Below are 26890 nucleotides of genomic sequence, written 5' to 3' on the forward strand. Positions count from 1 at the left end.
ACAAAAACAGAATTACCTGGAAAAACTCAGCAGGTCTGGCAGCATCGGCGGAGAAGAAATCAGTTAACGTTTCGAGCCTTCATGGCCCTTCGGCAGAACTGAAGCATAGTTAGAACTAAATTTCAGCTTGCTAAATGGTCAGCTAATTTTTGTTGCCTTGACGAGCCCAGTGCCTTGTTTATCTTCATGTTTAATGTTGATGATTCCCTGTGAATTCTAGGTTCAATGGAATGAAATAAACATAATCAAGAAAATTGATATTGTCAGTGCCATCTATTTTAAGCATTCTGTTAGAAATCAGGAGCCTCTACGTGACAATGTTTCGTGATTGTAGCCGTGATTCTTTTAGGCTCCTCGAGTATTTCTCTCATGCTCAGCCCAGTAAGTGAGTGCTCACATCCTACAAACAGAAGTATGAATTTACACATACAGTGGAGGTAATTGTGACTTTTTGCGATTGTGTAAAATAAGCAACCATCCATTGTACATCTCCCCAATTTTCATTTCCATTGAAGTTGGACAGCTGAAACTATATCGCCTGTTTTAGACTACCTCGCAGAGTCAAAATACCTCACCAATACGGCACTATACAAGTAAAGAAATGAAAGTCTTGCATTTATATAGTGCCTTTCACTACCTCAGGACATCTCAAAGCACCTTACAGCCAATGAAGTACAATAATGTAGGAAATGCAACAGCCAAACTGTGCACAGCAATGTGTTACAAACAGCATTGTGATCATTCTCAGGTAATCTGTTTTAGTGATGTGCATTGAGGGACAAATATTGGACAAGATATCGGGAAAACCTCCTTGCTTTTCTTCAAAATACTGTCATGGGCTGCTTTATGTCCACTTGAAGGGTGTTGTGGGGTGAGGTGGTGTGGAATGGGACCTTGCTTCAATGCCTCATCCAAAAAAAACATCAGTCAGTCCCTCAGTACTGCACCAGAATATTGACCTAGGTTTTGTACTCGAATGGTTGGAGTGGGACTTCAAGCCATGACTTTTTGCCTCAGAGGTGAGAGCCCTACCACTGAGTCACAGCTGATACTGAAGGTCAAATAGAACACTTCTAGTATTGTTACGATCCCTATAGACAGCGTTAACTTAAAAAGAAATTCAAACATCCAGTTACTGGCTGAAATAATGGCACATCGAGATTTCACATTTTAAGACATTTACAGTAACAAATGACTAAAACACTGTGAACTAACCTCTATCTTTGTAGGCAACTTGTACTTTAAATCACAGAACAGAGTACTCACCTTCTTATTCTTAGCCCAACTCATAAAATACATTTCGCACATGTACTTTACATTGTTGTTCATGTAGACATTCAATTTCTCCAGAACCAATCCAAAGTGATTATTAGCTCCTGAGCGTTTATTCCTGTTCTTTTCTTTTCTGGTAACTTGCAATCTTAGAGCGGTCTTTCACAGTGATGTTTCTTTTCCTGGAGTCTCTCCCTCTAGCCCAAGCTAGGCGACTCTTCCAGCCTCATTTTAACTCCACACGAACTTGACCTTTCCAATCTGAGTGCGAGCTTCACGTACATTCCTGCACAGCGAACCATAGACACTTTTCTTGGCCACTGACTGCTCCCTCTTTCCTGGATCCAGGCAAATTCAAAATACTGTGATATTCTAGGAAAGCATGCAACCTGACCTTTATAATGGCTTCCTCTCTGTCCTTCCCCACGGCGACATCAATCACTTGGCCCTAGTATCTAGGTAGAAATGCGAGTGAACTATCCTTGAGAGCCCAAGTCTCTTTCGCCTTGGAACTAAATGGACTGTTTAAAGCATAACTCTTTACAACCTGACATTCTCAACACTTTTCTGGGATTTTGGAGACTTGCAATCTCCACTGTTAACACACAGGCTGCTACCATTGTCTCCAAGCATGAATACCTTGCACCTTCTTCCCAATAAAACAATCTAAACTTTCCTTTGATGTCTAACAATAAAACTACCCAGGCTTACTGTCAACCAGGCTTCAGAACAGGTCACATGACCTTTTCCTTTTATCTGAAAATTTAAAAACACAGTTCCAAAACATAACAATCTTATAAACCTCAAAACTGTAACAGATTAATCAATCCACTGAATTGATAGAAGCTCTCTCATGTTAAAATAGATGCAACACTTTTCTAAATAATAATAAACATTTACCAATGCCTGTAACTTAACTTATACCTGAGCTTTAGTCGATCAACATCACTCTATTTCAATGGGCTCAGAAAGACTGACAAACCAGGAGATAGCTCAGAATGGATGTTCCTGTCTGCACAACTGTTTGTCCAATGAACTTCAAAATATCAAAATCCTCTCCCCTCAGAAATTTGTCTCAAGCCCTTGCCTGAATTTGCCTGAATTTTTGAACCTGGGTGGGAAGTGCAGAGTCGGGATAATTCCCAGCTCTGCAAACCCGATCCGGGAAAAAGTGCCCCAAACAGTCGGGTTTACATGCCAGAGGTGGTGGGGGTGGGGGGGGGGTGGTTGCGGGCGGCAGTGAAATGAGAGTCAGCACAGGCTGCCGAGTGCAGAGGTAGGGTGGCCGAAAATGCCGGCTCGGCGATCCAGCACTGTGAAGAAAAGAATAAAACCAAAAACAGCACTCCAGCCGTCGTCCCTCACGCCCCCTCAACCCCACCTACCCACTCCCCATGCCCCATTCATGCCGACCCATGCCATCTCATGCTTCCCACCCACACCCATGGCCCCTCCATTTCAACCTATGCTCCTCTACCCACCCCCATGGCCCTTATAGCCCCTATGCCAACCTATGCCACTCTACGTATCCCCCTTGGCACTTTATAGCCAATATGCCAACTTAGTGCCAACTCATGCCAACCCATGCCCCCCAACCTTTGCCTTACGCCCTCCATGTAAACTTACCCAGTATCTACTATAGGCAGACCTCAGGACCCATGTTGAGATTATATAAAGTTCTTAATGGTCTGTCGATTAATTCGCTTTTATATTTCTCGTTGATTAAAACCTATTCACTACGTTTAACTTCGTTTAATCCCTTATAATTCCATTTGATTTCATAGACCCACTTCAAAGACTTTATAAGCACTTGGAACTGTGAAGCAAACTGTGAACTGACAGGCACCTCACCTGATAATGAAAGGTTGTGAAATCAGTGATGCAGCACTAATCCGGTAATGGTAACCTTCAGGCTATGTCAACAGACAGAGTGAAATAACAAACACTGATTTTTTTCAACACTGCAGACAATTTTTTCAAATAGTTAAAAAGCAAGATATTTAAATGCCTTGATAGCTCCCTTTGACAGTTCCAATGAGCTTGAAAGTTACAGTGAGTTTATGCGCTTTTTACACACATTCACATCTTATTTTAACAATCCAAAAGGTCACTTTATCTCTCCCAAAGGGCACCTTACCCCATCCAAAGGACACCTCACTTCTTCCAAAGGTGTCCCAGGACCATATCCGAAAGAGTACCTTACCTCTTCAAAAGAGTACCTTACCTCTCCAAAGAACTCTGATAAATTTAGACTTTCTCCTACCAGGTTTAATGTTCACAAGTCATGTTTTCCACTCCCTCCTTGCGAAAATCAGATCTGACTGAATGCAGCTGCACTCGAACATGTGCAGATGCCTCTGTGAAACACAGATCTGCCAAGTTTCACCCGCCCTGTTCCCCCCTCTGCGAAAATGGTGGGGGTGAGTTCGGGGGCAGGCCTTCCGCATTCAGGCCTTTGGAGCCATTTTCACAAAAACGGAGAGCCTTTCCATCTATGCAAAAATTTGTGCGCTTGTTTTAATTGTGAAAACTGGACAGGAGAAAAATAAACCAAGCGTTTCATACAAATCAACAGAGCTATCACAGTAGGTGTAACATCAAGCAAGCTAATCGTCTGCCAGATTCAATGGATTGATATCTCTGCAGGTGGTTGTCAGTAAGTGTTTGTTTCACTCATTCTCAGGATATGGGCATCACTGGTTTTTATTGCCCATTCCTACTTGCCTTTGAGAAGACCTGGTAGGATAAGTTCATGAACTGCTGCAGTCTGTGCAGTGAAGGGGTCCCAGTATTCTGACCCAGTGATGATGAAGGAATGGTGGTACATAACCAAGTATGGATGGGCTGTGACTTGGTGCAGAACTTGGAGGCGGTGGTGTTCCCATGCACCTGCTGCCCTTGTCCTTCTAGCTAGTCGAGGTCAAGAGTTTGGGAAGTACTGTCTCTGGTGAGAACAACACTACTGTTTTTTCAATTAAAATCTATATTGACGCCTGCTCATCTGACTCCAGTAACCAATGGCAGCATCACCTGTACAGCTTCCTTTTCCCACAATGCAGTTTTAATGTAGCACAGACACTTTGGCCCTGATTTAAACCCACCCAGAAGGGTCTTAAAATATCAACTAATCATAACCTGACCCCATTCATGCCCTTTTAAATTATAGTGTGCAGAATTAGGCCACGAATGAGGCTCCTGCACAAGGCAGGTGGGGAGCTAATTAACATGCCAGAGTCACAGGAACGTAGGACTTAGGAGCAGGGGTAAGCCATCTAGTCCTTTGAGCTTGCTCATCCATTCAGTAAGACCATGGCTGATCTGATCTGTGGTCTCAAATCCACTTTCCTGTCTGCTGCCCCATAACCCTGACTCCCTTGTCTATCAAAAATCTGTCTAACTCAGCCTTGAATAAGTTCAATGACCCAGCTTTCAATGCTTCCTGGAGAGGAGAATTCCACATACTAATGATCCTCTGACAGAAGAAAATTCTCCTCATCTCTGCCTTAAAAGAGAGACCCCTTATTCTTAAACTGTGTCCCCTAGTTCTAGGGCGCAATCATCCCAGATTTGCACAAAATGCGGGTAGCGGGCGGGAAAAAGGATGTTTTACCTACTGGCCGCAATGTTGGGTTTTTGCGCTGTATCATCCCATTCCCGGAGCTTCCCGCCTCATTAATAACGCATTCCCAGGAAACAGGCCAGATCGCTAGAAGGGCGACCGAGTCGTCACCTCAGGCCTTTCGTAATCCGGGCACCTTATTTAAAGGGTGCCCCTGCCCAGAGCTAGCACTGCCTAAGGGAGCGAAAGCTGCTGGAAAGTCATGGCTGCCAAAGGGAGGAAACAAGCTGCCCCCAAATTTAGTGACGCCTCCCTTAGGCGTCTACTGGGCACAGTGGAGGGCTGCCGTGAAGTCCTCTACCACTGCTCTGGGTGAAGACTAGCAAGCAAGATGACAAACCACACATGGGAGGCATTGGCAGTGGTGGTCAGCACCAACGCCTTACAAAAGAGGACAGCCACCCAGTGCTTCAAGAGGATGACTGATCTCTTCTCCATTCCGTCAGGGCAAGTCACTCTTTTCATCACTCTCACTCACACACTCACAAACCCAGCACACATCCACAGGGATCACACTCACTGCCAGTTCAAGGGACACCACCATTCACTCACTCACACACACCTTCATCTGCCCTGCGGATCATGTCCTCATCCTGTCCATGGCACCACTCACCACCCACACATGCCAGACATCCTTGTCATCTGGCTTGCCAAGCGTCCTGCTTACTCTGTCTCCATCTGTCTTCATGCAGGACAAGCTGACACACAACAAACAGAGAAATCGCAGACTGGTGGAGGAATGCCTGACATTAAGGTCCTCACAGATTTTGAAAATAGAGCTATCCAGCTGGCCGGCGACGATCTGGACCATTCTTGTGCTAACAGTGAGGTAGGCGGTGCTGAACCAAGTGAGGATCCAGCAGTGCAAGATCCATCAGACAACCACCTATGAGTCAGTTCCCCTGTCTCACAGCTCCCTACCATGCACTAATTATCTTTCGTTGCTTTCGCAGGCACATCTGGGAAGCAGCTTCAGTGTCCACAAGCTACGTCCTTGACTCAAGCCCCAAAGACACCTCGGAAGAAGAATTTGATGACACGCTAATTGAAGTCCCGTCACAGCACTCACCCACACCCTCCACCAGCGCAGAGATACACACCTCGGTGAGACCTAGTTCTGGAGTAGCCTCGGGGTCACAATCTGGTGAGCACATCGTGCTGTCTGATCCACAGCAGGTGGTGGCAGGGACTTTCCAGATTTCGGGCACTTGGAGACCTGCTGGAGGCCTGAAATCTGCTGAGTCCGAGTCAGAGGAGGACCCTCTGGACTCGGTCATACCTCAGTTGCTGGAGCTGCAAAGGTAAGCTCGGGAACATCAGGAAAGGATGTCCAATGCACTCCCCAGATTGCAAGGCATGATGGAAGAGTCTATCTGCCGTCAGCCTGAGGTGATAGTGTCGGCATGGCAATGCACCGAGGTCAACACTGGTAGGACGGTGGCCACCTTGGAGACCTTGCTTCAGGACATCGATCCTGCACTGCTGCGTGCGCTGAACTCCATCACTGACACCATAGTTGGCCTCCAATAGAGTCAAGGCGAGAGGGGTGTGGGGCAACTCGATCTCAGTCCAGCTTCCCCTTCTCCTCAAGGAGTCAGCCAGGGGTCCATGGTCGCCTGTAGGGAGGAGGATAAGCAGGCGCCTACCCTGGGCCCATCCAACCAGGTGACTCGAGGAGTGTCCGTCCCATCCGAATCCCCTCTTCCTGTGACCCCAGCAGCTCTAGCTCCACAACTGAGGAGGGTGCCACTGCCACACAGTAGGACCCCCAAAGACAGGCCAGGGCCCTCCAGGTCTCAGCCCTCCAGAGGATGCCCACTAATTTCATCACAGACAGGGAGTAGCAATCAGCAGGCTGCCTCCACCTCCGTTGTGGATATCGGGGAGCACCAAGGCATAGCGGCAGGGTTTGGATGTAACTCTTTCAGAGTCAAACAATTAAACTAAATGAACAAAATGAGGGATAAAGTAAACACAGCCCCTAAGTTAGGTTAACTATAAAACCAAAGACAAAGTTTAAAGAAAAATCAAATCAAAGTGTGATTAAGAGGGTCGATAAAGCACCCCAGCCCCCGCGGTGCCCACCGGGCACGGAAGGCCTCGATAGTGCTGGCAGACACCGCGTGCTCTCTCTCCAGGGACATCCGGCCACGGAAGAGGGGCAAACAGTCGGGTGGGACAGCCCCCTCAATCGCCCACTGCCTGGACCTGTTAATGGCCAACTTGGCCAGGCCCAGGAGCAGGTTCACGAGAAGGTCCTCCTCCTTCCTGGCCCCCCTCCGCACCGGGTGTCCGTAGATCAGGAGCATGGGACTGAAAGGGTTTGGATGTAACTCTTTCAGAGTCAAACCAATCAAACTAAATTAACAAAATAAGGGGTAAAATAAACACAGCCCCTAAGTCAGGTCAGCTGTAAAACCAAGGACAAAGTTTAAAGGAAACTTACAAACATCAAATCAAAATGTGATTAAGAGGGTCAATAAAACACCCCAGCCCCCGCGGTGCCCACCAGGCACAGAAGGCCTCCAGGGTGCCGACGGACACCACGTGCTCTCTCTCCAGGGACACCCGGCCGCAGAAGAGGGCTAAACAGTCTGGTGGGACAACCCCCTTGATCGCCCGCTGCCTGGACCTGTTAATGGCTAACTTGGCCAAGCCAGGAGCAGGTTCACGAGGAGGTCCTCCTCCTTCCCGGCCCCCCTCTGCACCAGGTGTCCGTAGATCAGGAGCGTGGGACTGAAAGGGTTTGGATGTAACTCTTTTTGAGTCAAAACAATTAACTGAATTAACAATAACAAGGGAGAAATCAAGCACAGCCCCGAAGTCAGGTCAGCTGTAAAATCAAGGAAAAACTTTAAAGGAACCTTACAAACATCAAACTAAGATGTGATTAAAGGGGTCAACAAAACACCCCAGTCCCCGCGGTGCCCACCGGGCACGGAAGGCCTCGATGGTGCCGGCAGACACCGCGTGCTCCCTTTCCAGGGACACCCGGCCACGAACGTAGCCGCGGAAGAGGGACAAACAATCGGGCGGGACTCCCCCGTCGATCACCCGCTGCCTGGACCTGTTGATGGCCAACTTGGCCAGGCCCAGGAGCAGGTTCACGAGGAGGTCCTCCTCCTTCCCGACCCCCTTCCGCACCAGGTGTCCGTAGATCAGGAGCGTGGGACTGAAAGGGTTTGGATGTAGTTGCACAGCCTGGGCATGGGTGTTAATCACTTGTACTTAATGTTCACTATTGTAAGTGAACTCCCAAGGATGTCTCTTTGCCTATGGCTCCTTCTTATGATGAGCAGTGTTCATGTTACTCAGATATGAAACTGTAGTTCCGCCATAAGATAAAGGCAGGTGTCTCAGACCAGGGCCTCTTCCCTGTGCCGTGTGTAACCTTCAGAACTTCACACTCACTGGACACATTAGTGGTGCCTGAACCTCAATGGTGCTTGTAATTGCTGCCAGAATGTCGTGGGCAGGTGTCACTGAGTTCCATCATTCTCTCTGTGTGCTCTCAGCACCTTTGAGGTGGGACTTGCCCCCCTATTCATCAACATCTGTGACCAGTGACGCTGTGCTCCTGAAGGGGTCAGGTGCTGAAGGCTGACAAAGGATCGGGTGCTTTTAAAGCACCAAGGCTGAGTCTCTATGATATGACCCTGATCACAGAGCGCAAGCGAGCTGCCCTCAGCCAAACAGGAGTCAGATATTCACAGAGGCAATGTGAAGATCTATGGCATGTCCTCACTGCATGTCGGCATCTTCCTCCTGGAATCTCGTGACTATTAGGGCCTCCGCTGCGTCTCCATGACATGAGCCTGAGCACTGAGGGTATGTGCACTGCCATCAGCCACACAGGGGTCAGGCATTCACAGATGCAAGGTGAGGATGTCAGGGCTGCCCTCACTGCAATAAAAACAGAAAATGTTGGAAAAACTCAGCAGGTCTGGCAGCATCAGTGGAGAAACAGAGTTAACATTTCAAGTCCGACAATGATGTCATGGACACAAGACAAAGGGAGTGTTAACAGTATTGTTAAAAACTAAAGAAGGTGCTGATAGTGGCATAAAGGTAAGCTAGCAGAAGATGTTAATAGCAGAACAAGGTCAGCACTCAAAACACAACATAGAAACAAGTGTTGGATTGGGAGCGCTGTGGGATTGGGTGGTGGGGGGTGGGGGCAGAAGGGAAGGATATAAAAAAGGATTTTAAAAACCATATAAAAAATAAATAAAACATTTTTAAAATTTAAAAATGAGTAAATAAAAATAAATTTTTTAAAATTGGATTAACAAGGGGCTAAAGATAGAGGAGAGAATTCATGGTCTGTAGTTGTCCTCTCTACATCTCGTCATCATCCTCCACAAATCTTGCAGCTATGAGGGCCTCCCGAATATGCTTGCCTCATCTGGCCAGTGCGATGACCTCATCACCGGCATCCTCACCTTGGAGGACCTCATCATCGTCATCCCCTTCAATGTCGTCGTCATCGGAGGATATGTACAGCTCCTCCACCTCCTCTTCAGCCAGGTTCCCCCCTGTTGTAGCGCCAGGTTGTGTAGCGTGCAGCAAGCTACGATGATGCACATCACCCTTTGGTGACTGTATTGTAGTGCTCCACCAGACCTGCCGCGGCGTTGGAACCTCATTTTCAAAATGCCTATAGTTTGCTCCACGAAAGTCTGGGTTGCGGCGTGAGCCTCATTGTACTGTCGCTCTGCTGCTCTCTGTGGATCTTCAGCTGTGGGGGCAGCAGGCGCTGCTGCCCTTTCATCTTGAGGGAGTTGCACCTCCACTGCTCTCATCTTCTTCTTCTCTGCTCTCTGTAAGCTCTCTGTTCTTTTCGTGTGTTGCATAGAACCCTTTGCTGAGTCCATCAGGAAGGATCCGGGCATAAAAGGAGTGACGATCCCAGGCAGTGGAGGCACTCAGATCAAAGCCTCCCTGTACATGGAAGATGTCGCCGTCTTCTGCTCAGATCCGCTGTCGGTGCGCAGACTGATCCACATCTGCGACCAGTTCAAACTGGCCTTGGGAGCCAAGGTAAATCGTGGGAAGAGCGAGGCCATGTTCTTCGGGAACTGGGCTGACTGATCCTTTGTCGCCTTCACTGTCAGGGCTGACGGCCTGAAGGTGCTGGGGATATAGTTCAGAGGGACCAGGGCATGCGTTAGAAACTGGAAGGAGCGAGTGTCTATGGTGAAAAGGAAACTGGGCATGTGGGAGCAATGCTCGCTCTCCATTGTGGGTAAGAACCTGGTCATCACATGTGAGGCACTCTCGTTGTTGCTGTACGTGGTGCAGGTCTGGCCTATTCCACACTCCTGCATGGTGGCGATCACCCGAGCCATCTTCCGCTTTATCTGGAGGTCGAGAATGGATCGTGTCCGCAGGGTCGCGATGTACAAGCCTCTAGATAAAGGGGGAAAAAACGTGCTCAACATCGCCCTTATACTGATGGCCACCTTTGTGTGTGGCTGCATCAAGCGGTGCGTAGACCCTCAGTACGCAAACACCAAGTGTCACTACGTGCTGAGGTTCTACCTGTCCCCGGTGTTGCGAAGGATGGGTCTGGCCACGCTGCCGCGGAACGCTCCAAGTAGTTGGACCGTGCCGTACCACCTGTCCCTTGTGGAGAAATTTATGCAGAGAAACACCTTTGACCACAAATCCATCAGGCAGAGGTCGGCACGTAACGTCTTAGAGGCCCTGAGGAAAAAGGAGAGAGTGGATACTGTGGGATGGTTCCCCGAGCAGACTGTCAAAGTCATTTGGCAGAATGCCTCATCGCCAGAACTTTCCAACAAGCACCAAGATGTAGCTTGGCTGGTGGTGAGAAAGGCCCTCCCCATCAGATCCTTCCTACACGCCAGGAGTCTCACCCCCTTGGCACGTTGCCCTTGAGGTGACTGTGGTGGGGAAGAGACCGTTGTCCACCTCCTTGTGGAATGTGTCTTTGCAAAGAAGGTCTGGAGAGAGATACAGTGGTTTCTGTCGAGGTTCATCCCGAGCAGTTCTGTGACACAGGACTCTGTGCTCTACGGGCTGTTCCCAGGGACACACACCGAGACAAACATCAACTGCAGCTGGAGGATCATCAACTCGGTTAAAGACGCTCATTGGTCTGCCCGAAACTTGTTGGTCTTCCAGCGCAAAGAGTTGTCCCCGACCAAGTGTTGCAGACTGGCACATTCCAAAGTCCAGGACTACGTGCTGAGGGACGCACTAAAGCTTGGGGCAGCTGCTGCAAAGGCGCAATGGGGAAAGGTCGCTGTCTAAGACCTTTCTGCCACAGTGCACCGAGGGACTGGGAACTGTGTAGAGCCCCTCGGGCTGTACAGCTCAAAATGAATGTCTGCAAATGATTGTAATATTCATTGTTTGTACTGATGCACCTTGTGATACATGTTGTAAAGGTTGAACCTGATTGTACTTTTGTAATGATGATTTTGAAATGGTTTGGAATGTGGTTGAAGATATTTTATGAATAAAGTATATTTTTGCAAACAAAAAATAAAAGCATAAAATGCTGGAAATATTCAGCAGGTCAGGTATCACCTGCGGATGAGAAACAGAGATAACAGTTCAGGATCAGACCTTGACTTGAACTGTTAGCTCTGTTTCAGTCTCTACAAATGCCATCTGACCAACGCATTGTTTCCAGTATTTTTTTTGTTTTTTTGGTATTGCATACAGTTATTTCAGGCTTACCAAAAAAGCCAAGAATATTGGTCCTTATCACTTGCTCCCCCTCACATGGTGAGAAATTGGAAAGGAGAAAGGAAGAACTTATATTCGCTAGTGCCTTTCACAACCTCAGGATGTCCCAAAGCAGTTTACAGCCAATTAAATATTTTGAAGTGTAGTCACTATTGTAATGTGGGGAAAATGTAGCAGCCAATTTGCGCTCAGCAAAAATGCCACAAAAAGCAACGAGGGAAATGACCAGATAATCTCTTAACAAACTAAATGGGATTGATGTGGCCAGACTACTGACAGAACCTTCTGCTCTTCTTCAAATAACGCCATGGGATTTTTTACATCAACCTGAGAGAGCAAACAGGTTCTTGGATTAATGCTTCCTCCAAAAGACAGCATCTCCGACAGCCTAGCAGTCCCTCAGTACTGCATTGGAGTGTCAACATAAATTATTTTCTCAGGTCTCTGCTATGGGACTTGAACTCTTGACCTTTTGACTCAGGTGAAAACCATGGTTGGCAGATGGATGAATGAGGTGCAAAATAATATCAAGAATGTAGGAAATAAAAATTGCAAAATAAAGAATGGAAGCGCTCAGCAGGCCAGTTGGCATTTGATAAAGAAGGGTTAGCATTTCATCAGAACGAGCCATCAGCGAGGTCTCAGTAAAATATTAGCCTTTTCCTTCAGATGCTAACTGGTCTGTCATGTCCTTCCAATTTCACTTAAGTTGATGGTTGACCCTCTTTGCATGCCTGGAAAAGTAAAGAAACTCCTACTTTGAAACATGTTTGGCAAACATTGCCTATTAGGAAGAGTGTGTGGTTCTGTTGTGATTGATAACGTTGAATATCAGGATGTGACAGGAAGCTTCAAACAACAATCAGAGAGAGCAGCAAAGAGCAAACTCGGGAAGGTGGGAAATCTGGCCTTGCTGATCTTAATTTCAATTTTAATTTAATTCATAGACTGATGCAATTGATGGGTTGGAAAGGATTTCTGAGGTTTAATCCAGGGTCAAGTGGATTTGATAAACTATCAGTGCTGATGTTAACAGCACCAGACTTGAGTTTCGCTGATGCTGCTGTTTGTCTTGTACAGTTTTTAGGGACTTTTTGATCTTGAACCAAGTGAGAACAATCCAGTGGTACTGAGCCACAGGCTGCTGACTTACAACTCCACTCTAGTCCCAGACCACTGACTCTCCAACAAGTTCTTCTGACCATCTTGGTAGAAATTTAGATTTGTATGCCTATGTCTTAAGTGACCTATAATAAGAGCATAAGTGGAACATTTCATTTTGATATTGTGGCAGGTTGCTGTAGAGATGGTGTAGCAACATTACCAACAAGCCCTCCACTCATCCTGGTTGCTGTAGAGTAAAGGGTTAATGGTTATGTTAATTAGACAATTATGTTAATGATGCTTTATATGCATGACATCAGGGTCAGATGACAAGAAGTTCCAAGACAACAAGACACAGAACAGCCTGGGTCCAGAGAACAATATATTTATCATGATGTCTTTGTAAATAGTGTAAATCAATAGTTTCAAGAAAAACTACATACTGATTATCTCCAAGTCACTCAGAATAAGTGCAACCTCTTCAAAACAGTTGTTACTGTATTTCCTTAAGTATAGAGAATTCAGAAAATGAGCTAATTGAGACATTTAAGATGATTGAAGGATTTGATAGGGTAGATGAGAGAAACTATTTCCTCTGGCGGGGGAGTCCAGAACCAGGAGGCATACATTAGAGATAATGGGCTGGATTTTTGCCAAGTTGGGATGACTCGGGAGCCCGGTAAAAATATTGGTCGGGACCTGATTCAGGGATTCCCAACTCCCTTCCTGGGGTTTCTGATTTTTGGGAGTGCCTTTTAAGGTTGAGGGCTGGTTCGGGTTGCGAGCCCATACCCCGGACCCCCAACCTGGCTGGCTCCATCGTGAGGATAGGCATGTCCTAGCCCTCTGCAATTTTCATGGATTGGGCCAGCTTTTCAGAGAGTCGTGTTTCACAGCATCTCCGAGGTGTCATGAACCATAGTCAGCATGAGGGGGCCTTTTGAAATGTAAGTTCAAAAAGTCCTCCTCATGCCCCCAGGCCAAGGTATGGGGGGGGCATTAGGGGCTCCAGGGGGTGTGTTGGGGGCATGAGATGGCATGGATGGGGCATGGGATGTGTGTGGGGTGTGAGGGGTGAGGGTTGGAGGGTCCTTTCTGTTTTTCTTTTAACTGGGGTGAAGTCCCACAGCACTGAGGTGGGCCTTTTAAACGGCCCACTTCAGCACCCAGCAGCCCCTGTGGCTCCTCCAAACTTTTTCCTGGATTGTCTGGCCCAACAGCAGCTGGTACCCAACCACCACGCACCCTCCTGCCACCCGCCCACGCACCCCACCCGCCCCCCCCACTCACCCCCACCCCCTCCCCCCACCACCACCATCCCCTCCGCAACCTCCACAATGAAAAATCCCATCCTTGTGGGCACTTTCTCCTGAGGCAGGTGTGCCAAGCCGGCAATGTTCCCGCTACCCCCCACCCCCAAGGATGAAAATCCAGCCCAATATCAGGAAGCAGTTCTTCACAGCTTTCAAGTGATGATTATAAATATTTTAAATTTTGCACTGGTGATTCAGGAATTCATCTGAACCATTATAATAGTGTTTTGTATTCATTCCCTGATGGCCAGTTTGGGAAACTTGTTTGAACCCTCAATTAGCTTTCTGGCTTTCTGTCTGGTAATAACTCCCAGGTAGCTGATATTGTGTGGAGTGTCTGAGCTCCTTGATCAGATGTCTGCCTGGTAATCATACCAGGTATCTTGTTTTTTGTCATTGCTCTCAAACTAGCAATCCTTCCTTGCTTGTTGAAAAAATGTTGCATTTCTCTCATTAACCTGTACATATGATTTGAGATGTTTGAGAATAATTCATCCTAACGATCATGCCTGCCTTTCATATTATTGCAATCCTCGCCTCAGTATTCGATAATGAGCAGGACTTAACAAGTTCTAGAAAAATTGAACTTTTTTTGACTTTATGAATTTGCTTATTTTGCCATCCCTGTCTGTTGCTATTGAAATTAAGATTGAAGGTTTTCATCTGTTGTTAGGCGGAACCATAAATCTGAGGCTAGATTGGATCAATTCACAGGATATTTAAATAGTCAAGTGTGACTTTGAAATCTTTACAGTGGCTGATGGGCCTCCATTTCCCCTCTTATTTTTCTTTCTATCTTATTTCATTGTGTCAGTGGAGATCCCTTACCTTCTGAGAATGCTTCTGGGGTGTCCTTTGTCCCAGCCTACATTTGTATTATAATACTAATAACATATAACATACTGATTTTGTTTTTTTATGTAGGACGGATGGTCTCAGTATCATTTTGTGGCCTCATCTTCCACAATAGAGCGGGACAGACAGAGGCCCTACTCCTCCTCACGCACTCCCTCCATATCACCGGTAAGGATGTCCCCGAACAATCGCTCAGGTAAGCCTCACCACAACACAGGTAATTTCCCAATCTGGCTGGCAGGGCAGATGTCTTTCCATTTGCAGGCACTTTAAGTCTCCACCGTTTAAAAAGTCTAGATTTGAAATGGCCAGTCACTTATCATAGAATGATAAAGGAAGGAAGGAAGTCTTTTAGCATGCTGCGCCTATGCTGGCTTTTTTAAAGATCGATCCACTTAGCACCACTCCCCCTGCTATTTCCCATTAGAACTGCAGATTTTTCCCTTTTAAGTAAATGCCCAATTCCCATTTGAAAGTTACCAGTGAATCTGCTTCCATCACCCTTTCACGCGGTTCATTTCAGATCATAGCAACTTATTGTGTCAAAAAATTTTCTTCACTTCTGGCTTTTTCGCCAATTATCATAAATCTGTTCCCTCGGGTCACCAAACCGCCTGCCTTTGGAAAGTTTTATCCTATCTATGCAATCAAAGCCCATCATGATTTTGAAAATATTTTTGGACAATGTGTATCTCCATTCAACTTTCCCTGCTTTAAGGAGAACAATCCCAGCTTTTCTAGCCTCTGAAGCCTTTCATCCCTGGTGCAATCCCAGTAAATCTCCTCCGCACACTCCAAGGCCTTGAGATTCATTTTGAAGTGTGGTACCCCAAATTGGACGCATTACTCCATCTGAGCTGTTTAGAGTGATTTAGAAAGGTTTACCATAACTTCCTTGCCTTTGTACTCAATGGGCTGAATTTTATACAGGGGGCAGGGTTCCTGCCCACCTCCAGCGTAAAAGTCAGGGGCAAGCCAACCCCATTTGGCCGGCTCGGCCCGCAGCCATTAAATGGCGATCAGGACTTTAATTGGCTTGAGGCGAGAGTGCCACCCGTCATGGGGGAAGAGGTCCAGCCTCTAAAATCTGCCAGCCAATCAAATGGCCAGCAGGACTCTTGCTCCAGCAGCACCACAGGGGGGAGAATTTTTCGCTCAGCAGGCGGGTACGTGCCCGACCCGCTTGGGCGTGAAATAACGCACGATGACGTTGGCCAAGCATGCCGACATCAACGCGCACTCTCGCAATATTTCACTAGGTGGGCACGCGATGGGGACGGAGGCACGCCCGCCATTAAGTAAGAGGCCAGTTAAGGCGCTTGACACACCAATTGTCTCTGACTTTACGTAGTCCGTGCAACTTTACGGCCATCACATGGGCAAAACAGGCAGGCGGGCAGACCACAATTATCAAAACCTCACCCGCAGGTGGGGTAAGAAGGATCAGTGGCATTGTCAATGCGAGTAGTGAGAAGTTTTGGATATAATTTGCTGCTGGTTGCTTCTGTGAACTGGACAGCTTCATCACGCTTCAGAGCTGCATTCTGAGCATTTCTAGGCTTCACTTCAGGACTCATTGTTGTCTTCCAGGCCCCCGGAAGATTCAGACTGCATGGACCCTTCCAGCTATCAGACAGCCTTCCTTTACCCTGGTAATGGGGGTTGTGGTCTTCGCTGGAGGCACCTCCCCTGAGGAGGAAGAGACGGGCAGAAGGGAGAGGAGGCCAGGTGTCCCTATGCAGCTTCCAGGGGAGCGACCTGTGGGAGGAGAGGCGCAGGCACAAGGGGGGCAGGGTCAATAGAAAGGGGCTGCAGAAGATGCCACTATCCTGCGGCCAGGGTTTACAGACGGCGATGCAGCTATCTGAGGTGCAATGCCGAAGGAGGCTCCGTCCCTCAAGAGAGACGGTGACCGTCATCTGTCAGAGGATCGGGCCTGAGATCAGCTCCGACTGTGTGGGTGGACACCCCATGCCAGTGGCAATGAAGATCACAGTGGCCCTCAACTTCTATGTCTCTGGCTCTTTCTAGGGCTCGGTGGGGGATCTTTGTGGATCACAATCAGCTGTTCAGCATTTGTCAAGCTGGTGACAGGAGGTCTGTTCAGTCGTGCATTGACTTTCATTCATTACCAAACGGACGAGGCCAGCCAGGCTGAGCGAGCCACAGGCTTTGCAGCGATTGTTGGGTTCTCCCACCATCCAGGGTGCAATAGACTGCACACATGTGGCCATCAAGGCACCAGTGGGTCAGCTGGATGCCTTTGTCAACAGGAAAGGATTCCACTCCATGAACATGCAGATAGTGTGTTATTAGAAAATGCAGAGTCTGCAAGTTTGTGCAAGGTACTCAGGCAGCTCCCATGACACTTACATACTGAGGCACTCCCAGGTGCCAGGGCTCTTCAGTGCTCCAGTCCGACTGGATGGATAGCTGCTGGGTGACAAGAACTATCCCCTCAAAAGGTGGCTCATGGTGCCTCTCCGCCACCCAAGAACAGAGGCCGAGCGGTGGTACAACAGGAGCCACACCTCCACAAGGGTGGTGGTAGAGAGAACCATAGGTCTTCTCAAGATATGCTTCCAATGCCTGGACCATTCAGAGGTGCACTGCAATACCCCCCCAGAGCATGTGTCACTGATAATAGTTGCATGATGCGCTCTACACAATCTGGCACTGGCAAGGAGGGATCCAGTGGAGGAAGAAGGCCTTGATGCAGCTGCACAGGCAACAGATGATGAGTCCAGTAGTGAGCCCGAGGACAAGCACGATGAGGAGAACGCTGAGGGCATGGACGCTGACCTGAGTAACCTCCAGAGAGGCAGGGACACCTGGGATGCTTTGATCCAACGGTCCTTCAACTAGCCTACCAAATAACCACCACCACATGCCAGGGCTGCAGGCTCCAAACTCGATCCTTGACAGGACCATTTCCTTGGCCAACAACATACATTCTGTGCCTTTGCAATAAATTTTCAGGGGACACACATCCATCGTTACATAATGGCTTACCCTGCACCTACAGAACAAATGAAGCATACAGAGGCCAATACCATAAAATTACATCTCATTTAATTGTGAATGTGAAACATAGCTGAAATGAACATTAACCAGTGTTTTTAATCACACCATGAAAAAATTTAAAGCAAAATTGGGGAACAAAATATCACCCATGAAAAGCCCGTCTTGTGCTTAAGGTGCTTTACATTTACGTTTGCGAGTGCTATGTCTAGGTGCCCCCACTTCGCTGGCACCGGCATTGGAGACAGCCTGCTGACTCTGCTGTCTTGTTGGCCTTGACGACCTTGGCGGTCGTCCTCTGGCCTGTGGAGCCTGTGTTGGCCCCGCCTGAGAGAGAACGGCCAGTGCCATGGCTGGCATCTCCCCAGTCACTGCAGCATCATCAGATGCCACAGACACTGGCAGAGGGGCAGAGGAGCTGCTAACGTCATCTGGAGTGCCCTGAGAGGACCCCGCAGAGATGACAGGCAGCTGGTGTGCCTCCCTGCTCACTATTGATGGACAGGCACCTAGCTGGGATACTGGGTGCCCAATCCATCTTCCACACTGACACTAACCAGCTGAGGTCATTGCCTGTGTCCGAGCATATGCCAGGAACCCCTGTTTGAGACCCTGGACCAGCCCCTCCATGAGAGTCGCCACTCTCTCCATGGAGGAGGCATTGCGCTCGGCCAAGAGGGTCAACGCAGTGGTCATACTGCACAGGGACTCCTCCACAATGGGCACCATGGCACGCATACCCTCTTGGATCTCTGCCAGATCCTCCCACACACCCTGCTGGACTTCCAGCATCTGCTGCCTAATGGATGACTCTAGTGGCCCATCATCAGCCATCGACTGAGTGTTGTCCTGGTCCTCATCAGTCTTCTGACTGCCGCGCCCTGGGTACTCTCTGCCTCTGCCTGCACTTCAAGCGAGTGTGAAGTGCCCTCACTAATGTGCACCGAGATACTCGACAGCGATCTTATGCCCACCAAGGCTCTGGTATCTGTGCTGGTGCCTGCATGACAGAGAGGGTGTGACACATGTGTGTGCTCAGCATGGTGGTCCTCCGGGGTCAGGGGTGGGCCTTCAGGCTCCTCATTGTGACCACCTGCTGGTGAGCCTAAAAGGGACAAGAAGGACATGTCATTAGTTTAAGTCATGACACTGTCACTGTGCATGCCATGCACCCTGGTGAGACAGAGATATGCATCACGATGCCCTCGTCTTTCGATTACATCAATATAGAGACTACACTAGAATGGTTGCAATAGCCAACATTCTCACCTCAGTGCACTGCACTCTTACCTCCCTCTGACACCCTAACCTCACCGTGGCCGCTTGACTGAGGTGCATGGCACCTCTCCAGCTCCAGGGCCTCCTGCTCATAACTCGTGAGGATTAGGAGGTGTGGAGGTTCCCCACCAGTCCACTACCTCTCAATATTGTTATGGGATGTCTTCTCCTGAAAGGATAGAGGAGCATTGATTAGTCCATTCTCTACCTGCAGTGCCATTGCACCATGGCCCACCCCACCTGAGGAACACCTCGCAGGGCTCAGCCGATTCATGACCCTGGAGCCGCAAGGCACTCAGTCCAAGCAGCCAGGGCTCACCCCCTTAGCCAGATCCTGCCTCACTGACATTTTCCACTCACACTCTAACACCCCTGAGGTCCATGGGGGGGATGGGCAGCTCTTAACTGTTCTGCAAAGTGACCCATGCCAAGATGGTACTCACCCTTCCCAATTGCAGCAGATCATTGAAGCGCTTCCGGCACTGCACCCATGTGCACCTCACCATGTCGTGGCTGCTGACCCTGGATACCACCTCCTCCCAGGCCTTTTTGGTGAGGTGTGGGGGCCTCCTCCTCTCGTCTCTGGGGACAAAGGTTTCCTTCCTGGTTGCAACCTCCTCCAAGAGGGCTGCGAGGAACTCGTCCAAAAAACGCGAGGCCGACTGCCCTGCCGACCTGTCCTCCCGCCTGCCGTGTCCACCTGCAATGGGATCCATGGAGACTTCATCGTCCTTCCATGGCAGCCTTCCAGGGGCTGCCTGGGTCAACTTTAAATCAGCCGCCAGGTTGCCATTGGACCCGGCGGACATCATGCCCCCACCCCCGCCCGCCCCTTCTAGCAGATTCCCCAGCACCAGCGTGAAATAGTGGTGTGCTGCCAATCGAGGGTGGCGGTCAGTTTCCTGACCGCCCCTGCCTGCCCCTGCCGAGCCCACACGCCAAGAGTAAAATTCTGCCCAGGGAGTGGTGACCACTACTGGGACTACATCAATCCCCAAGGAGAGTGTGCAGTGATGGAGCCCAGATGAAGCTAGGTCTGAAGTATTGCCTGGGCTAGGGTGGCAGGCTGGGGCGATGGGTGTCGGGGGGGCAGAGGTGGACAGGCAATGGGAAGGGGAAACACAGTAGGGATTAGCTTGGGGAGGGCTCCAATTGGCAAAAGAGCCAGAAAAGGAGGCACTTCCCCCCTCTTGCTTGGCCACCACTCCGTCAAATTTCACCTGGAGCGCTGGATACAGCACCATCCTCACCTAGCGCAGGGTGAGATCCCAGCTGATGTGGGAGCAGCCCCTTAAGGGGGCAGGAACCAAGGGACCTGAGATATATGTGCACAAATTGGTGAAGGTGGCAGGGCAGGTTGAGAAAGTTGTTCATGAGGCATATGGGATCCTGGGCTTTCTGAATAGAGATATAGAGGACAAAAGCAAGGAAGTTAAGGTGAACCTTAATAAAACATTTGCTCAGCCTCAACTGAAGTGTTGTGTCCAATTCTGGGTGCCACACTTTAGGAAGTATGTAAAGGCATTGGAGAGGATATAGAAAAGATTTACGAGAATAGTTCCAGGGGTGAGAGACATCAGTCACGCGGATAGATTGGTGAAGCTGGGGCTGTTCTCCTTAGAGAGAAAGGTTGAAAGTAGATTTGATAGAGGTGTTCAAAGTCATGAAGGGTCTGAACAGAGTAGGTAGGGCGTAACTGTTCCCATTGGTGGAGGGATTGAGAACCAGGGGACACTGATATAAGGTGTTTGGCAAAAGAACCAGGGGCAACATGAGAAAAAACGTTTCTTTGCAGTGAGTTAGGATCTCGCATACACAGGTTGAGAGCATGGTGGAAGCTGATTCAATTGTGGTTTTCAAAACGGATAATTAAGCGACACAGTGATGGGTTTGAGATCAGCACTGCTGCCTTCTAGAATTCTCTCCCTAAACCTTTCCCCTCACTACCTCTCCTAATTTAATACATTCCTAAAAAGCTACAACTTTGAACAAGCTTTTTATCAAGTGTCCTAATATAAAAAGGGGCGACTCATTGTCAAATTTTGTCTAATAATGTTCCTGTGAAGTGCTTTAGGATGTTTTTACTACATTAAAGATACTGTGTAAATGCAAGTTGTTGTTACTACTGATGGTAACAAGGTGATTTAAAGTGATGAACTAGAAGTTTCACATAACATGTTTGCACCAAGTAGGATTCCACACACCTCCCTCCTATAAGGTATTGCATGGCACCCAAATATTATGTAAAATAAGCTTGTTGACGTCACTAACTGTCCCACGCCGCTAATCCACCAAACACCATCGATCCTATTTCCACTTTACTAGATCATAGCCAGGGATTTTACGGCCTCTCTCGCCCTGTGGGATATTACAGTTCTGCCAAACTAAATGGAAATTTAAATGGCTCGCCACATCCGCCAGGGGTAAGATATGCTGCGGCAGGGCCATAAAATCCTAGCCCATAGTTTTGCCTACTGTGTTAGTAGCTGACCATTCCCTGTTCTTATCTAAAAGACCCCTTAAAGCCTCCCCCACCCTCCCTCTGAATGTGCAGCCAGCTCACACCCTCCACTGTACTGGCCCTGGCCTTCTTTGTGCCCTGCACTCGTTCTCTGCTCAACCATCAGTGCCAAAGCCTTCAGTCATCAGGAACCAGAGCTAGAAATTTTCGATAGCCTCTTCGACCTTGTCACTTTTGTCATCACTCTCAGGTCTCTCACCCATGGGATCATACCCCTGCACCCTGTAAAATACCGTCGGAATCATATTCCTGAACTCTAGGAACCAACTGTAGAAAAACATTCCTGTACCCAAGCGCCTATGTGTGGTCAAACCCTGTAACCTAGGAGCCACCTGTGGGATCATAATACCTCTGTGCCCCAGTACCTACATGCGTGATCCAACACCTGTACTTTGGGACCTACCTGTGGGATAATACCACTGTAGTCCAGTACCGACCCATAGAATCATATCCCAATATCCAAGTGTGGGAGCGTACCCCTGTATCCCAGACCTACCTGTGGGATCATACCCCTGTACCCCAGTAGCCAATTCGGGGACCATACGCCTGTATCCTAAGACCTACTTTGGGATCATTCCCTTTTACTCCAGGATATTCCTGCGAGATCATCCCCTGGTAAGATTCAGCACCTTCAGGACCTGATGGAAAATGTTCATGAATGGGGTTGAATGTTACCACTCAGAGGAGGAGGAGAAAAAAAAGCTTCAGATTGAAATGGGTTCATTGTTCTGGGTAGCATTTGAAAGGCTGCCCGACCATTCAAAGACTTTACGCAGGTTTCAGACAGGACTTTGTGTACTCAAATTCCACCACTGCCTTCCAGTATAAACTCATGGTGAAACCCATCCCAAAGTCGAAAGCCCCCCTGGCCTGACTATGTAAGAGAGCACAGGAATGCAATCTCAATGTGGCCACTTGGGAACAGGGCAGTCCTATTGCAAGAAAACTGAAGAACCGTGCAGCTCCAGTGAAGACTCTAGCTCTTCCTCAAAAGTCAAGAAGTCTTTGGGCTCACTGCCACATTTAGCTGAGCAGCAAACTCCCTAACGGGCAGTCTGTTTGTCACCCAAAATGGCTAGATGGACTAACACTATTGTATGTATCCACACATCTGCTACTCATTTCTGTTTTACATGGAAAGTGCCCCTCAGAGGGGAGAATAGTTTCACCAGATCATGTAAAATAGTAAATGAGTCAGAAAAGTCACTTATTTTTTTGAGACCTGGACCATCACTTATGTTTGTTTGGTCCATCATTGCCCTTTAACATTGTAATTTCAAAGTTTGTAAAAAAATATCTATCTGACCACTTATCTGATGAAATCATTCACATTAAACATTGAATCTGTCATCCCATTTTTTTAAAAAATGAAGGTTATCTGATTATTTTGTGACTGTGTTATTGATCAGTTGCAAGAATGCTCCCTTCTAAAATCTCCATGGCTTTAGGTTTAGTCAAACAGATTTCTTTAAGTGAAAGCGGGGAGTAATTTTTACGCTGCTGCAGGGGGAAGTCCCATCCAAAAAAAGTATATTGAGAGAAAACTCAATTTGTAGCTTTTACCATCCATCAGTGTCAGATGACCCATGTATCACTGCACTGGTATTAAGGAGGGAATGAAGAGCATCACCTTGTTTCAAAATAGAATTGATTTTCTGAAGGCGATTGAGTTGAATGCATCATTGGGTCTTGCAAGACTGGGCATCATTATATAATTGCAGTTCAGTGCTCTAAGCCAATGTGACCATGTCTGAGAGTAATAGATGTCTGTACACTTGTGCCACGATTTTGTGTTTTTATAGAACCACCTTCAGCTCCCATAAATGAACATTGGCTCCGCAATCCGGGTATTGTACCTTCTTTCTATTCTGTGCTCAAAGAGGTGCATAAAACTAAGGAAGTAACAGATGCCCAAGTTGGAGCAGTCTGCTTCCCCAACTTACAGATATTTTGAATTGCATTGCCAAACTACTTCTGAAACTGAACAAAAGGACAAAGCATATAAGTTAAACATTGAAAGAAAGAACTCTTATGACCTCAGGATGTGCAAAATCTCTTTACCGCCAATTTCCAGAAGTGATTTCAAAGTGCAAATCACTGTTGTAATATCGAAAATACAAAGTGCAATCACAAACAGCAAGCAGAATCAGTAATGGGTCAACCACCCTACATAAAAATATCTTTGGATAGAATATTCTGCAAACAAAGCACACTGAATTTGATCAGTTCAATGTCCACTCAAAGCTTACCTTATCAGCATTTCTCAGCTCTATCATTGTCTCTCAAACAGGCAGCAAACAGAGCCTCTTATGCAATCAGCTATCACAAATCATTCAGCATAACATTACGCTATATCTACATTTATTGCTTTATGAAGTGATGAAAATTTTTACATAAGGCACTTTCAGGGTTAATTTTGCAGAGACTTCCCCAAGTACCCTGGATTGATCTAAAACAGAAGCAATGTAGGAGAACGTTATTTAAATTCTACTGCAGTAACTCATCTGCTGCAATCATGCTTCTAAATGAGCCAGAACATGTAAAAGATCACTAGTTGGTTGATATTAAATCTGTGAAATTGACCTGAAATTGTACGTGTCATTGAGAAGAAAGGGAAAGAAAGCTTTGAACAGTGAGTCTTCCCACCAGCGTTTCTTGTAAAAACCAATCAGTCACGAAGATTTGTCACGACCTTCAAGGTCCTTTCGGGCTTTGATTATTTTTATTATTTTTTCATAGGTTATTTTTTTTTCCACCAATGTTTTCACCTTCCTTCATCTCTTGAAGACATAGGCACTCCTTGCTTCCCCAAGATCTCGAAGGCCCTTATATATCCTGTATGCATCTTCCATAGGTATTCAGACTGCAACCAGAGGAATCTAGTGTGCTAGATTGGAACAATCAGATCAGTCTTATTGATCCGATTCAATATTAGTCTGCAATCCTGCAGATCGGTGGCTATGTGGAAGCTGTGCCCAATGGCAGGAGCACTAGATAGCCTTTAGTTTTTTATTGTCTAGCAATGTTTATGTTAATTTAATGTTACTGTGCTCTCTACATGATCTTCCAAATATATACTACCGTTAAGTGACTTTGATCTACACCTGATTTCCCATGTGTCAGAACAGCGGGATTAGACTGATAAGTGTTCCGCCATCAAATTAAATATAATTTTCCCTTTTTTGAGTCTGCCAGGGATGGGGACAAACACAGGTCGGGGATCTGGTCATAATGGATTTGCCATCTTATTTCCCTCTTCTGCCTGACCATTGACTGTGTGGAAATGGGTAAAGTTACCCTTGTGTGTGACGTTTTATGTTTGGGAGGGTGTAGGTCTCAGTGCAAGAAGAGGGGATGGGAGATACCAGCTCCGAAAATCCACCACCTTTCCAACAGATTCCAGTGGGAGTCAGGCAGAATGGCCCAAACCTGGCCAGACTCAATTTTGGCTCAGATCCAAACCTGGTCCAGTTGTAGATACTCCTAGTCTGCATATATTCACTTGTGGCTGGTTTCACTGAAAGAAAAATTTGCAATTATATGGTGCCTTTCACAACAGTATCGCAAAGCACTTTACACTGAATTACATACTTTAGAAGTGTAATCATGATTGTAATGTAGGGAACATGGTAGCTAATTTATGCTTACAAAGATCCCACAAATAGCAATCCACCATAATAATAAACAGATATTCTGATTTGAAATGAAGGGATATATGAATATTGGCCAAGATACCAGGGAGAACTCCCTACCCTTCTTTGAATAATACCATGAGATCTTTCAAGTCCTCCTGAGAGGGCAGGCAGGGTCTCGGCTTCATATCTCATCTGAAAGACTGCACCTCCAACAGTGCTGCACTGCTTCAGTGCAGCACTGAGTTATCTATGATGCACATTTTGAATACACTGAATGATACAGAGCAAGAACTTAATAACCACAAATATGTTTGAGTTGCAGTCTGAATGTCTTTCATAAATTATTACATAGATGTCACTCAAATGCAATGTCACTCAAACCCCTTAACAGTGCCACCCACCCCCATATACTGTATCTTTAACCATCTGTCATTCTATATACAAAACTGTGCTCAAGTTTATTCAGTATAGGTAGTAAACAAAAAAAAATGACATTTGACAGCACTCATGATTTAGTAGTACAGAATATTATTTTCTTGTAGGATGCATGATGACACACTAATTTTCTAGAGTAGGAATGTTATCGTTTAAAGGGTTAAAGCATTTGACTCATCTCACAGCTACAGACACCAATCTTCAGGCCACAGGAAACATAATCATTGTATTTTCAAAATAAAAATGACTCGTATAAACCTAGCTGTCAGAAAGTGTGTCAATGCTTTTGATTAAATGTGCAGCTGTGAAACTAATTCACAAATGCAGTTTTTTTTAAAATCACCTTCCTCATATCCCACTTTCAAGACAAGTCCTGAGCAACAACTCAACTCAGGACAGTGTATGGTATTAGAACAGGTTACATAGCAGATTCAGTTGTAGAGCAGAGGGATGTTGAATATCATGTTTCACTGGCAGTCTCCTGGGCACATTTGGCAGTACTATTCTGCTCTGATGATTATGGATTGTACACTTGGTATGTAGATGGCTAAATAAAAGCCAAGGAGAACATTTATTGACTTGGCTTCCTATTGAAATCTCAGATGGAGCTCAGATCAGGTTTCTCGTCCCAGTGGTCTTGCAATGAAATTGACAGTTGCCAAGAAGAGATTTTCTGTCAAAATTTGCCGAGGGGGCAAACCCTTGATGAGTTTTAATGCAGGAAGCTGGAGAATGGAAGCATGATATCTAATACTTTTAAGAGAGTAAACCTGTGCCCCTGTTTCAGTGGCACTAACTGGGGATGTGCAGTTGGAATACTCAAACAAGCAGTATTCCAGTAGAATTCAGTAAAAGAGGTAACTTTGTTCTCCAACCACTAACCCTACTCACAAAAATATTCCACCGAGCTTTTAGTTCTTACCTTATATGCACATTCCATTTTTTCAAGCTTCTCAACAGGCAGAGAAAAATGGAATGGGGCTTTGACACTTTAAAGGATAACCTTCCCTTTTGCACAAAATTAGGGCCCAATTCTTAAGGTACCAAATTCATTGGGAGTAAAACATTTTAGAAGGCCTCTCTTCGCTTAATAACTTTAGCCAATTATTTTCAAAGCTGT

General features: G+C 46.9%; 1 protein-coding gene across 6 annotated transcripts in view; it reads left to right on the forward strand.

Moving 5' to 3' along the window:
• LOC144679077 (catenin delta-2-like) overlaps nt 1-26890 on the forward strand; it is a 1449546-nt gene that overhangs the window by 1406442 nt on the left and 16214 nt on the right. For all 6 annotated transcript variants that reach the window (XM_078539356.1, XM_078539354.1, XM_078539355.1 and 3 more), the window contains one exon: nt 14950-15076. In XM_078539356.1, the coding sequence (XP_078395482.1) occupies nt 14950-15076 (127 nt within the window). The remainder of the gene's footprint in view (nt 1-14949; nt 15077-26890) is intronic.

Source organism: Cetorhinus maximus, chromosome 3, assembly GCF_964194155.1.
Source record: "Cetorhinus maximus chromosome 3, sCetMax3.hap1.1, whole genome shotgun sequence".
Lineage (NCBI taxonomy): Eukaryota > Metazoa > Chordata > Chondrichthyes > Lamniformes > Cetorhinidae > Cetorhinus > Cetorhinus maximus.